General features: G+C 33.9%; 2 protein-coding genes across 2 annotated transcripts; one reads left to right on the top strand and one right to left on the bottom strand.

The window, feature by feature from the left end:
- The first annotated feature begins 2592 nt into the window (after nucleotides 1-2592).
- Nucleotides 2593-7924, top strand: LOC130014535 (triose phosphate/phosphate translocator, chloroplastic-like). The gene is made up of 12 exons (XM_050381217.2): nucleotides 2593-3003; nucleotides 3097-3180; nucleotides 3703-3768; nucleotides 4080-4158; nucleotides 4241-4361; nucleotides 4917-5012; nucleotides 5128-5240; nucleotides 5721-5798; nucleotides 5915-6031; nucleotides 6468-6567; nucleotides 6886-6986; nucleotides 7642-7924. The coding sequence occupies exons 1-12, from the start codon at nucleotides 2708-2710 to the stop codon at nucleotides 7666-7668; spliced, it is 1278 nt and encodes a 425-aa protein (XP_050237174.1). The 5' UTR covers nucleotides 2593-2707; the 3' UTR covers nucleotides 7669-7924.
- Nucleotides 7925-8327: 403 nt separating this feature from the next.
- Nucleotides 8328-13495, bottom strand: LOC126686920 (pentatricopeptide repeat-containing protein At1g26460, mitochondrial). Its single transcript, XM_050381214.2, has 7 exons — nucleotides 12787-13495; nucleotides 12457-12679; nucleotides 11801-12283; nucleotides 10261-10467; nucleotides 9646-9783; nucleotides 9348-9536; nucleotides 8328-8757 (listed from the first exon to the last, which is right to left on the bottom strand). Exons 1-6 carry the CDS (start codon nucleotides 13386-13388, stop codon nucleotides 9351-9353), a joined length of 1839 nt encoding a protein of 612 aa, XP_050237171.1. The 5' UTR covers nucleotides 13389-13495; the 3' UTR covers nucleotides 8328-8757; nucleotides 9348-9350.
- Nucleotides 13496-15221: the final 1726 nt, after the last annotated feature.

Here is a 15221-nt window from a genome sequence, read left to right as displayed (position 1 = left end):
TCCCCTCATATAAATTACATATATATTCTTATTTTTTACTTTTTTCTCTTTTCTCTCTTTTTGTTTTCTTCTTCTTCTTCTTCTGAAATTTCTTATTTTATGTTTTTTATTTCAATAGAATTTTTTAATAAATTTTATCCAAATTTTCCACAATTTATCTAATATTATCGATCTATAACATGAACAATCAAAAAGCTGAAACAAATAAGAAATCAACGATAAAAATATTCAATCATATTTGTCTCAAAGAATTTGAAGTAACGGAATATTCCGCCATCACCATCATCATATCCTTTTATTCTGGATCTTATTCTTTCTCTTTTTATTTTTTATGTATTTTTATTGATTTTTTTGTTCATACATTTGAAACTGTTTTTAGATTTCGTTTCACATTGTTTGAAACCTTTATAAATTGTTTGAAATTTTGTAAATTGTTTCAATTTTTTTTTAACTAATTTAATGTTTTTAATGAAATGTTTGAAACTATTTTTAGAAACTGTTTGAAACTTTTAAAATCTGTTTAAAACCTTTGTAAACTGTTTTTGAAATTTTTAAAAGCTGTTTGTAATTGTTTTTTTTAAACTGTTTGAAATTTTTATAAATTGTTTGAAGTGTTTATAAATTGCTTAAAGTGTTTATAAACTGTTTGAAACTGTTTTTAGATAAATGTTGCAAATTGTGTTTTTTGAAACTGTTTGAAACTTTTATAATTTGTTTGAAACATCTGTAAACTCTTTAGAGTTGTTTTCTTTAAGCTGTTTTAAACCCTTATTGACTGTTTCAAACCATTGCATATACATTTTTTAAATGACAATAAAAATGTGTTTTAGAAACCTTTTTGGAACTGTTTGAAACTGCGTTGGAAACTATTTTAAACCGTTTAAAACTATTTTTAATAGATTTTTAATGAGAAAAAATAAATTAATAATTTACAGTTTTCTTTATTTTTGGAGAAAGTTATGATCGTTGGATTTGAATAAATAAAATTTGAAACAATTTAATTATGAATTAAATTCGAGCGGTTCGAAAAGTAGATTTGAAACTAACAATAAACTTTAAAGAAGTAATAATGGAATCGTAGAAATTAATTTGTTGAAATGTTATGAGATGAATATTTAGAATTATTTGTTGAGTTACAACATTAGTACCTCGTTTAATAGCATTATGTATGAAATTCAACAGTTATAATATTGTTTTGTATCCCCCTGAGGCTTTTTGTGACAAGGGTTAGTTTTGTTGTCCTTTAATTGCAGCAACCTGAGGCTTTTGTAGCAGGCTCCTCTGCTGCTTTCTAGGTGTCGTTGGTGGTTGGCCTGAGTTTCTTGTGCCTTGAGGCTTCTGTAGCAAGGTTTTCGAAATTTTCAAGTTTAACTTGTCTTTTTTGTTGTTTGGTGCTCCTCCTGAGACTTTTGTAATAGGGGAGATTGAGATTTTGGTGTTGGCTTTCCTTTGGCCTGTAAAGGAAAGTATTGTTTGTTCTTTTTTTTTGATTTTTATCAATAGAGCTTTATGGTTGTTTCTTACCAAAAACAAATAAACACAAAATTAGACTAAATAGAGTGATTTTAAAAATATTAGTTGGAATTAACCTCGGCTATTAAATATTGATATTTCAAGATATTTGAGCTTCGACATTAATTAATTAACAAATGATTTCACACTTAATTTATACTACTAAAAATTATTATTATTATTTAATTTGACCCCATATATTTGATTATAATAAAATTGGAAACATTAAATAACATAATATGAAAATTTGAGAGTTGTGAATTAGGTTATAAGTATTTCCAAAATTAAGATAAAAAAGAGGAGAGAGTCCAGCAAACATAGAAGTAGAAGTTAGAAGCCGATAAATTTGAGAGGGAAAATCGAAGCAAAAAAGATAAACCCAATCAAAACTCTTTTTTTTTTTAGAATTCATCAAACTTCGTTAATCAAATATGAAACAGTTACATTTGTAAGAAATTCGGAAAAATTTGAAAATTAAACCTGATGACTTGACATGGAACAGACAACATACTGTCTGATTCGCAGATCTACTTACGAAAATAAAAAATAAATTATCTAACTGTTTCATCAATAAAATGTCGTCTTCGCTCAATCTTCACCATCACCTGCAAACTGATTTATGAAATCAGAAACTACAGCTGTGACATCGCATACAACCAACACATGAACACCCTTCGTAAAAAAGGGACAACAACATTTCACATAAAAAGGACAACAACTTTTCACATAAAAAGGACAACAAATCCTTCATATAGAAAGGACAAAATAGAATTCTCAAAACAAAATACAATACTAAAACAATAAAAAAACTATTATAGATTATGAACGATTTCATCTTTGTTGTTGAAAGATTTCCAATCTATCTTCGATTTTTGATTTATGAAAATTTGAAATTGGATTTGCGCTTCGTCGATAAATATTAATCCCTCAAGAAAAAAATGAATTTTTTTTGGCTATTTACTATATTATATGAAATTAAAATAACATAAAAGAAAAGATGGCTATCGTTAACGGCATTATCTGGACCACTGACGGCAGTCGAAGAATAATCGAATAAAGAGCTATAAACGGATAATGTTTTTTCAGGAAAAAAAAGAGAGGCTAGCAATCAAAACTCAAAACTCTTATTTCTTCTCCATTATTGTTTTCTTGTTTTCAAAGACATAACAACTGCCTTTGATCATCCTCTCTCACAATGACGTCTTCTATCACTCCGTCAATTCACTCTTCTCGTTTATCTTCACGTTACTTACCATCGCCCACTACTACTACTAAATTCTCACCTTCACAGTTTTCACTCAGAACTCGATCGTCGCAACAATTCGCCGTCAATTCCACCAAATTATTCTCGTTTTCTCCGTTACCGGAGATTCCGAGAAGCTCTGGTTCAGCGCTTCCATTCTCTGCCAAACCATCAGTAATCGCCGGTTGGACTCAACCTTTCAGACGACGTCGTTGGTTAGTTAAAGCTGCTGCTGCAGATGCCGAGGGGTCAGAGTCAGACTTTTTTTGCTTTTCAAATTAATTTGCTAACTTTATTAATTTTTTTTGGGTTAAATTTATTTGGTGTTCATGTGAGTGCAGACACGTGGAGCCTTCTGCTGCTGCTGCCAAAAGCCTCGGTGAGAGATTTCCTGCTCTGGTTACAGGTTTTTTCTTCTTTACGTGGTAAGTATGGCTTTGCAAGCTATCACTAATTATAGCCGGGAATAAAATTTAATGACAATATGTTTTATGAGAAATAATTGGGGGGTTTTTGAAGAAAAAACAAATCGAGGGGGGCCAAATGAACGGAAATTAAACATGGAATGTATTTTTTCTTTAAAAATTAAACTGTTGTGGGAGGGGGCAGGGGTTACCTATGGCGGAACCATAAATTTTATTTAGGTGAGCAGATATTTTTTATTAAATTTTTACGTAGTTCAACATTTTTTAGGCCAAATAAAATGTTAAATTTATTTTTGTTTTTTTTTAGTTAAATGATTAGACCGAATGTTATTCAATTCTTGTACTCATCGATTTCTAACATTTCAATGACTAGTATACGAGAATTATTCCCACTCTAATTTACAAGACTAATATATTTAAAAAAAAAATTAGTTTGATTTTATTCAGCTTCTCAGTTGCAATAATGTTTGGTTGTTTCTGATTTAAAGATTATTTTTTAATATTATTGTATGATCTGTGCAGGTATTTCTTAAATGTCATTTTCAACATTCTCAACAAGAAGGTCTATAATTATTTCCCATATCCATAGTATGTCAAGCCTTCTCCTCAATTTTCTATTTTAAGTTTAACGCATTCATGGATTGGTCTGCGATTCATGCATTTTTAACGTATACCGTGAACATATATTGCTTGGAAAGTCTAAAAATTAAGAATTTAATTTAATTCAACTCAGTTTTATACAGTCAATTCTCTTGTTATAGCTGCTACAGTTCTTTGTAAATAAAATAAAATGGGCAGTTTGAACGAAATTAAATCATGGCAGGAATTTCGCTAGAGTTTTTGCACCTGTTGTATACTAGTATATTTTTTCTATATTGGAAGATTGTTCTCTTTTGCAGTTTTGTTTCGGTTATACATCTCCTAGTTGGAGTAGTATACTGTCTTATTTCTTGGGGTGTTGGCCTACCAAAACGAGCAGTAAGCTGCAATTGCTTCACTTGTTAATTTTTTTTTTTCACAAGGTTTGGTAGCTAATTACATGGTTTTTTTTTCTTACTAGCCAATTGATAAGGACCTCCTGGTGCTATTGACTCCAGTTGCATTCTGTCATGCACTCGGACATGTTATGTCTAATGTGTCATTTGCAGCTGTTGCTGTTTCTTTCACACACACCATCAAAGGTATTGATAAATTAATTGATGTAGAAGTATATTTGGAAAGTTATTTTCAAGTAGGAAAAGATTTTGTTCACATGTGTCACAGATTAATGGGCTACTTAGTTTGGTGCCGTTGCGCTTCTGCACATACAAGCCCGCATACAGTAACAAGTATACTAGTCCTTTTAGTCAATGCTTAGAAATGAACATAGATGATGTTTAAGAACCAGGTTGTTGATGCCGTTTCTTTATATATCACAAGTGGATTTTCCTATATATATCCACAGTGAGAATTAGTAAAGTTCTTATGAATTAGGTGAAAAGAATTTGGTGCGAGTTCAACTTTTTGATCCCGGAAATGCCATTTGTTATTGCAATTCTGGTTTAAGTTTATATTAGTGGATGCTCAAACATAAGCAGATTAATATTACTGCAAACCTCTAAATCATATGAATAAGTATTATTTCCTTCTTTCTTTCTAACCATAGTTCACAAATGATAAATTAACTTCTGTTTTCTGATTATTAGGAAATATTTTGAACTCTATTTCCTGATTATTAATCTGATGTTCTTCTACAGCTCTGGAGCCATTCTTCAGTGCTGCTGCTTCTCAGTTTGTGCTAGGCCACCAGATTCCCTTGTCCTTATGGCTGTCATTGGCCCCAGTTGTAATTGGTAACTTTTATATGATATGAATTTCCAGTATTTTGATTTTTTTTTCATTCACTTCATTGCAAGAAAACAAAATCCTGCATTCTGATTGACAGATGTTTCCTGCTTTGTCTGTTAGGTGTATCAATGGCATCATTGACTGAACTGTCATTCAACTGGACTGGGTTCAATAGTGCAATGATTTCAAACATTGCATTTACCTACAGAAGCATATATTCAAAAAAAGCAATGGTAAGCTTATCCGAGGAATTTGCCGTTTAGCTGTGTTTCTTAGTCTATGATTCTTTGATACTGAGATTTCTTTTTGGAATGGTTCTTGTGTTTTATCTTCGTGTCGGTTTTATAAATATGAAAAGCATCCGTTGTTGACAGATTTAATTTAGCCAGGTAATATTGCATGAATCTTATAAAAGTAACTCATAAATTTCAATTACTTTTTTACCACACAAATTTAAAGGGTTCAATTGAAGCCGTTTCGATTGCTTTTACACTTGAGAACCCAAATAGCTTTGTTTTGCACTGTCCTACATAGCCCTGAACTGCTAAGCAGCTAACATAAATGTTACCAAACTACTAGATGCCTAGTTCTTTTCCGTTTAACTAAAGATCTTTTAACTCCTTTGGAGCATTTATGTAAGTAATTTATCTTTCAATATCAAGTTTAAATATGCGGTCACATATGCCTTCTAACTGCTCTTCATACTTTTACAGACCGACATGGACAGCACAAATGTGTATGCTTACATTTCAATAATAGCCCTCTTGTTTTGCATACCACCAGCAGTATTGGTGAGTAACTTATCAAAGTAATTAACTGAAGAAATTTTAAAATTTTATTGATATTCTTTTTTGTTTTTCTTATAAAAATAACATTTGATTGGGTATTCATTGGAGTTTATTTTCAGATTGAGGGTCCAAAACTGATGCAATATGGTTTCAGAGATGCAATCGCCAAAGTGGGATTATTAAAATTCGTGTCTGATTTGTTTTGGATTGGAATGTTTTACCATCTGTATAATCAGGTATCCCACTTTATTATAATTAAAACAATGGAAAAGAGAGAATTATTTCTGTTATCTCCATCATCCGCCTGTTTATGGAGAACATAAGGCACCTTCAGTCCAATCATGTTACTGAAATGATTTACATTTCTTTCTTTCTTTATATGCTGAAAGCTTCATGTTTTATCTCAGTGTTGTGTATGACCGTGTTTCAATATGGTACCTTAAGAAGTTGCTTTACCAGCTAAGCTATTACAATTAGTTACACTTTATCCTCTGACATTTGCAAAATCTTATAGTTTCCAGTTTTCCGCACATATTATCTTGGAATGTGACATTTATTTTATTAGTATTTGAGAAACTTATTTCATTTGACGATAATGAATTTAATGTCTTATATATCTTTGGACAATAATTCTCTATATTATATCTACTTATAACGAGCTTTAAAATTCAGGTTGCCACCAACACTTTGGAACGAGTTGCACCACTTACTCATGCAGTTGGAAATGTGTTGAAAAGAGTTTTTGTCATTGGATTCTCCATAGTGATGTTTGGTAAATACTTATTTTTCTATTTCTTGCCTACAAATATCAAATTGTGAGGCTTATTTAATAGTAGGGTCATACAAGTTTGGCAATAGTTGATGACTTTAAATTATAAGCTTTTTCACTTTCAAAAGGTTGATATAAATGCATGTTCTGTCACTATGATGCGAGCCTTTGTCCCACCGTCCCACCTTTTCTCAAAAACAGGGCGGTGCTATCCTGATTAGTTTGTGTGCTTTATCAGAGGCTGTTCTTGTTGGAAGTTAGATTCTGTAGATTTCTAGCAATCATGTTTCCGTCTCTTGATGATAATTGCAAAATTTGCAGGCAATAGAATCTCCACTCAAACTGGGATCGGAACTGCAATAGCCATAGCAGGTGTAGCCATTTACTCCCTCGTAAAGGCAAACATGGAAGAGCAAAAAAAGGTTAGAATTTCAAACATTCAACATTTTCTCCCTTTTCTGTTATTTGTTTATTCTTCCATTAATTAGTTTCTGGATAGAATTCTTTTTCATACACAAGTTTTTAAAGTCACTATTAAAAGCGGATTCTAATTAGTGTCAGAATCATCATATGTTACTTCAAATACTTATGCCTTCAAATCTACCACAATGCTCATGAGTCATGATCAGAGTTGTAGTGGGGAGGGGCCACTGTCTCCTCTAGGACAAAATTTCTGGCTTAAATTTATGGGGACAGTATTATATAGTCACCTCAAAGTTTATGTTATTACCCGTTGTATTAAAACCCTTGAAATTTCGAATCTCGTGTGGGATGGCAATCAATGACTATAAAATGCTAGTCAGCGATTTCATAAAAAGTTGATGTTAAATGCTTTCAAGCCTCAGTTTTCAGTTCAAGGAAGACGGACCTTAGTTGCATATTAGAAATCAAACTGATTAATAAAATCAGTTAAATTGCGAGAACCCTGCGTCAATCCAATCGCCCGAATTACAGAAAAAGCACAGCCTGTGTCATATCACCAAAAGTTTGATTATCTATATCTTATTTGCTTGAAGCTGTATGCAATTTAGCATTGCACTAATGAATTTTATATTTATATTTATATTTACCTTTCAGAAGGCTTCTGTAGCACCTGCATCGTAAAGAAATGCAGTTTGAATATACCGACCTTTTGGGAAGATTAGTGGAATTTTCTGAAGCAACTGTAGATGATCAAATTTTAAAGAGAATAAAGCTTCGGCTGGAGGATTTTGAAGCTCCTGGAAATTGTGGAAAGAATAAGACCCAACTTTCTATTTATTGTCATGCTGAAAACTAGCCTTTTCATAATTCAGAACTGCAGTATCAGACTCCTATAAACTGTGAAAATAATAAGACCAACTTACTGGACTTTTTAGTATGAGAAGCGTGTTGTACTGCTGATTATATTTTTTTGCTGCAACATTTGCAAATTTTCTGAATGCGCTTCTTTCTTTTCTCGGACTAAGAGAACAATTTGTTAGGAAAACTAATAAAATTCTCTTGTTGGATTGGATTTCTTTAGAACAAATTTTGCACATGCTTTGAACTAATTTGCAACATATGCACACAACCACGGTCAATCAACATTAGTGAATTTTGCAGGGCAATTTTATATTTTCAGCGTGACATCCTCATATTCGAGTGATGGAAGAAATTTTGGGCTACCTAAAAGCAAAATCTTGAATCAATTTCCATCGATTGCAACCTTTATTATGAATGTGCAATCACTGGTTACATTTGATGCATAGCAGCAAATCTTTCTTCTACTTCCAGAAAATTGGTGATATCAAAAGAGAAGCATGAGCCGAAACTCATTTCAATACAACATTTACAGAATTTATCTGTCGTAGAATCCAACATGAGGTAAGTTAAGAATCAGTATATGTAAGCAATTGCCAAATGGTGGTCCCACCGAACAGAAAATTTCTACCCTAATTAAGTAATCAAAGATTATCCTACATTATTTCTTCGTCATCAGAAAATAGATTGGATCAGCAATTCACTGCCCCTATAGTTTGTCCAAATAATTTTCATTCCAATAAAATATAGCTATGGGAGGCTATGATCCTAAGGCTCTGCTGCAAAAACCCAAAACTGAGTACAGCCATGTAATTTACAAAAATGGGCAGCTTTTGTTTCTCGTAAAAAGAGAGGAGCGCAGCGATATACGAGTTCCCCAAACTGAGACTGTAATGCAGAATGCTAAGAAATCTGCAAGAAGTCAAAAATTAATATTCAATCATCAAATCAACACTTTCTGAATAAGCAGCATGCAATTACTGCACATGCTCAAGGAAATAGACAGCCGCAATAAGTATAGAATCGGGAAAGAACAATCAATAAGAAAACATTCATGAAACTGAGTGTTAGCTTAACTAGTGTAAATGGTCAAATTTGATCTTCTCCCAGCACAAAGATTAAACTCAACCTAAGTTGAGCCAAAGACAGCAGTAAGATTATGACTGAAGTTAGCCAATACTGGATATAATATACCCCAACAAGGATAGGTTATTATTTCTTTGTTTAGGAAGATGACAAAGGGAAGGAGAGGCAACAAAGAAAGGGGATGAGAGGCCACGAATAAAGTAAGGACTAAGAAGTTAGGATACGTTATTGTTTTATTTATAAAGGAAGATGGCAAAGTGGAGGAAATGTGGCAACATAGTAAGGATATACATGATGCTCAATGCCGGATTGACGCCCTTCATGCAGTTATTGAAGGAAGATCTTGAGAAGGAATTGTTATCTATAGTTTCTAGAAGTGTAAGGTCCAATTTCAATAATCACAATTCACAACTTACTTATCAAGCATAATCAGTGTTGTACTGAAGATTGAATAACATGTCTCTTCGAGTCTCTGCTCCCATTCGAATTTCAAACTTTTTAGCCAAGGATTCCACACGATCATTACTGTCATAATCCATCTCACGAACACAGCGCCTTCTGACCTTCTTTAATGTTTCTTTTGAGGGGACAAATCCTTCCGACACCTGTCCAGTAGAATTTTTATGTAAGCATTCTTTCCAGAGCAGACAATAAAACTAACAGAAGTATGAGCTACACGAAGGCAAAAACAAAGAAAAGCAAGTATCAAATTACCATCTCGTCAATCACAGAAAGAGCAGCTTTCACATCTCGGTTGATGAGATGAGCATCAACAAGCAAGGAGTATGATGTGGCATTAGGTTCGATCCCCATGCTTACCAAGTGCTCAAAGACCCTTGCAGCTTCAAATGTCTGAGGAAAGAAAAGCAATGGAACTTTAATGATAAAACATATTGAGCATATCAAACACAGTTCATGAGAGTCTACTTTGCCTAACTCGGTGTGGATCTGCTTAAGCTCATAGGTAATAAGCTTTGCAATGCATGTCAAGTAATGCATATGCAGAACCTTGACTGAGCAACAAGCGAATGCAACATAATGGCAATGCATAGGCTACAAAAGAAACAGCATAATTGTGTTGCTTCCTCCCATCAGTTCCATAGTAACACCTAAACCTAAGGTTTCAGCAAAAGTGATGATGAACTTTTATTTTTGATAGTTTTTCAATGACCAACATATTGGCAATTTCCTAGCCATTATGTAGCATTTAATGTTGCAGGCAAAGCTAGACACATACTATATGCTTGGTGCAAGACACAAGTGTGATGCAGAATTGAGCTTCACAGAGGAATGGGGAGAGTGAGTGAGAGTAAAAATAAAATTGTCTACCTTCCTAAGCCTTCCAAAAGCATACGTCAGAGCATTGTACGAATGAATATTAGGAGTCAACTCAAAAGAAGAGCTGATGGACTCAAAAGTTTGGTAGGCACGGTCAATATCCCATATATTTGCACAGCCTAAAATTATACAATTAAGAGCAGCAACAGACTTGTATGGTTTCTCCGCCTGGCTCAAATTCTCCAGTTGAAAATAAACCTGGAAGATGTTAGCAATGAAGATTAGCAACAGGGTGCACATAAGGATTAAAACAAGGGAAACATATCCTAGAACCAACATAGCATATGAATCTTATGCTATAGCAGGATATCTGATATTGAAGTGTTTTGAAGTTATGGAATGCATTGGCAATATACATCGGAATAAAGCAGCCAAACACTAGAACAGGCCTTAGTCACTGCATCCAAAGAAATGCTTCTGCCAAAAGCAGTTGGGGTAACTGAAAGCTTAAAAATAAAAGAATAATATATTATCACCACTGATATTAGGTCAAAATTATTGCTTTCCCCCTGAATTTAAGAGATCAAAACTCACTGTTTCCCCTTAATCTTTTAATTCCACTTGAAAGAAACCCCCTTACAAGAGAATTTTAGTTATCTGATACTGATACTGAAAAGTCAGGGGGGGGGGGGTGTAACAACGAGTTTTTAAATTTAGGGAGAAAACCATAATTTTAACCTTTATTGAGGAGAATGGTAGTAAATTTTCCTAAAATAAATATATTTTAATGATCTTGTATGCTATCCAAGTAAAATCACACACTTATTGGCGAATAGAGGAACCGCTAAGTAAACTAACAATTGAATGAGCGTGATAACGACAAAATGTGGTCTTCTTTTAAAATATGTAAATAAAAAGCCTAATGACTATTTAAACCCAAACTTTTGCATTCGTTATCAATTACAACTAAACTTTCTATATTTTGCAATATTGTCCCAGCTTTTTAGATCTGTTACAGTTGTATCCCAATTTGTGTTTGTGTAAAAAAAATAACTTATGTAGTAAGAATAATGGGTTATGGATTTTTTAAATTATTGTTATACGTGATTGCCCCATAATTATTTTTCTACATAAAAAAAAATTGAGACATGATTGCAACAAACATGAAAGGTTGAGACAAAATTGCAAAAAGTAAAAGGTTTGGTGGTAATTGAGCAAAGATTTATATCTCTATCTCTTCATAACCTACAATACATGTTAAAACAAATTGAAGTCTTCTTACATCAAACACTGTAGCCAAAAACACCCAATATCATCATAAATTACCTATCATGAAAAAGATCTTCTAGCCTAGTAAAAATTTCTTTTTTGCAATATTCAGCTCTCAGCTTTCAACAAATAAAGGATAGACATCGAACCTATAGAATTTCACATTTTTACTATCAAAATTGCAGATGTTTAAGAGATGATATACATAACTTCAATTTCAAAAGAAAAACAGAATGTAGAGAATCTGAAAAACTAAATATAGGAAAGGAAGATTGCAGGCATTATGAACGTTGTTGATTTACTTTGAAGTATAAAGACATACCGAGTCTAAAGTCTCAAATCCCTTCTTGGAACAAGCGGCAACCAATGGTTTTAGAGAAGTAAATGGTGAGAACAATTCTTCTTGTGTTTCTTTGTTAGAGTTCTCATAAGCAGACTCAAATTCACGCAGAGTACTAAAAGCCCTCTGTAGATTTCCCAGTGATGCAAAAGCATATATTTTAGCAATAAAAGATTCAGGATTTGGAACCTTCTTATCACGTAATGAGTGCCGAAGGATAGACCATGATGCATCCAAAAGCATAGAGCTGTAAGTCCGGCCGGCAGTTCCTAGTGCTGAAACAACCAGTCCTTCATCAACAGAAAGCAGAACAGCAGGCCTTGCATTCTCACCCCGTGTAATCCATTTTGCCATAAATTCTAAAGCATAAAAAGCTAACTTGCTGTTATCCTCTTGCACAGCAACATCTGCAATAAAGTAGCACATGTTCCAAGTTGGACATAGTGCTTTGTTCTGATCCATTGTCTGATATCACAAGAACAAAAGCAATGTCATATATGCAATTCATATAGTAAGTTAAACTATGGTCTAATATCACCGGAAACGAAAACAATGTCACATATTCAATTGGTATAGTAAGTAAAAAGGCAAGTATTTACTGAATGACTCGATAATTAGAAAGATCAGAAAAAACCCACCTTGCACTTTTCAATAATAGATACCAGTGTGTCTAATCTTCCCTTATTAACACAAGTCCTCACACACTCGGCAAACACTTTCATCGACAACTCATTCCCATTCTTTAAAGTCTTATCAATACATTTCAAAGCTGCCTCAAATTGATCCGTCGAAAACAACATACCCGTAACCAAATCATAAGAATCATCATCCGGCCGAGCTTCATTTCCAATCATCTCCATCCTGTCCAAACCAAAAAAAGTCAATTTCAAATCAAAAAACCAATCAAACCCTCAATTTTAACCGCGGGTCAATCAAAAAATCACAAAATCAACAAAAAAAAAAACTACCTTTCAAGCAGCTTCTGAGCAGCTTCAGTCTCTTTAGCTTGATACATAGCTTTAAGAACAAGATTAAAGGAAGCAGTATTAGGCGAAACATTAAACTCTTCCATTTGCGCAACCAAATCAAGCAAATCAGCAGCAGTAGCACCAGTCATTAAATAAGCTCTTAAATAATGATTAAACAGATTAACATCTGGTTTATTAGGTTTCCCATTTCTATCAAGCGATCTTATCCAAAGCTCAAACAATTGCTTCATATCTGACCATTTCTGCGACGTCATCCAATCAGCAAAAGTATTTAATAAGGAATTTAAGTCCAGCGTCTCTGCCATTGTCTGGAACCGACCCATTGGGGTTTGCTGGAACCCGAATGGGATTAATGAATCTGTGTTGAGGGTCGGGTTAGGGTTACGCCAGTTTTCATTGTAGAGTGGACTGCCGGAGGCTGGGTTGGGCGGGAGAGGAGTGACGGTGGTTGGATCGGCGGCGAGTTGTGGTTCTTGAGAGAGGAAAGTGAAGGTGGAGATTGATTTGATTGCGTGGCGGTTGTGATTTAGGGCTTTGAATAGAGATTTGGTTCGTGTGAGGATTGATAATTGGGACGCCATTATGATGATTTTGAGTGATGTTTTAGTGAAGTGAAGTTGAGTTTCTTGTTTTTTTGATTGTTAGGGTTTATGCTTGGTGGTGATTTCTGCAGGGATAAAGAGCAAAAGAGTAATTTGAGAGTGAGGTGCTAAATTTTTACACATTTACCTCAAAAATAAAAATAAAAATATACTTTTATCTCAATAAGAAAAAATTACAGTAAATACCTAATATTTTTCTTAAATTTATATTTATACTCTGGTTATTTAAATAAATTTTGATTTTACTCAGTCATCATCTAGTTATCATTAGAGGTATAATGAACCGAGCCGAGCTGAGTTTTGGAGTGTTCATGTTCAGCTCATTTAGCGAACAAGGTGTTCATGTTCAGGAGTGTTCATGTTCAATTCGTTTAGATTTTATAGTATTCATGTTCGATTCGTGTTCGTTCCTTTAGCCGCCAAACGAACAAGTTCGGGAACAAGCTCACGAACGAGTTCGATAAGTACTAAACGAGTTTGTTCGCGATCCCGCTCGTTTAGCGGATAAACGAACGAATACGAGCTGTTAAACGAACAAACACAAGTATGAGCTGAATAAATTGAAAATAATCTAATCGAACTCGTTTACGAATATGAGCTGAATAAATTAGAAACATAATTATATAATTAATTTAAATATGAATTAGTTCGCGAATACCTAATCGAGTTTCTAAAGGAGCTTGTTCGTGAACTATATACGAGCTCGTTCACAAACTTGTTCACAAACTATTAATCGAGCTTGTTCACGCACTCTTATTCGAGTTGTACGTGAACGTAAACGAGCCGAACACCATTATGTTCATGTTCGGCTCGTTTATATTAACAGATATAAAATCAAGCTCGACCTCGGTTCGTTTAAAATACAAACACGAACCGAACTCTTATCGAGTCGAACATCGAGCTGCTCGCGAACAGCTCGGTTCATTTCTCATATTGATATTTATGAATCATTCCGTAATTATATTTTACGTATGTTATTATAGAATTATCATAACTTTATCATACTTCATAATATAGTTAGGTATCATGAAAACGAAAAACGAAAACGACACGAAACAGACACGGAGAAACGGGAAATTTTTAAAAATGAAGGACACGAAACGCGGGGAAACGTATAAATAATAAAATATAGGAATCTATACTATACTATAATTCTGAGCTACACAAGCAGCTTTCAACATGGGTTTGACAAGTGGCGCTCTTATATTATGCCATGTGGCTTCACGTATTTACTCTCTGAAATAGCTTAACATTGAAACAACTTAACATCTGTTCGACGTTACGCGCCTGTCCTTCATCTCCAGCAGCTGGCGTTACACTTCAGTTCGACAGATCACCTTCAGGCAACCATTACACTTAAGTTCAACCGAGCACCTTCCGACAGCATTCAACCACTATAAATTCATTTAACAAGGAAACAAAATGGATTTCGCCACCACAAAAAAAAAACCCACCTGCGATTTCAAGCTTCCAAAGCCCCATCTGTGCATCCAATTTTTCCTGCAATTTCAAGCTTCCAAAGCTCCCATCTATGCATCCAACACTACTAGAAATCAGAGAATTACAGGCAGAATTTTTTTGATTTAACGACGGATTTTAGCCTTTTTCAACGGAAAACTTTATTTACCGACGGATTTCAGCCTTTAGCGACGGAAAAATCCGTTGCTAAAATGCAGTTTTCTAGTAGTGCAATTTTTCTTGCCGCAAAAACCTCCGACTGAGTTGCGTCTTAATCGCACATCCAAAGTACCCAGCTTCAATCAAAGTTTGTTACCCCAAGAATCTGGAAATGGAAACCGAAACGGTTCGTCT

This window comes from Mercurialis annua, linkage group LG6 (assembly GCF_937616625.2).
Source record: "Mercurialis annua linkage group LG6, ddMerAnnu1.2, whole genome shotgun sequence".
In the NCBI taxonomy this organism is placed as follows: Eukaryota; Viridiplantae; Streptophyta; class Magnoliopsida; order Malpighiales; family Euphorbiaceae; genus Mercurialis; species Mercurialis annua.
Note: the sequence above shows the minus strand (reverse complement) of the source record. Positions and strands in the feature narration are given on the sequence as shown.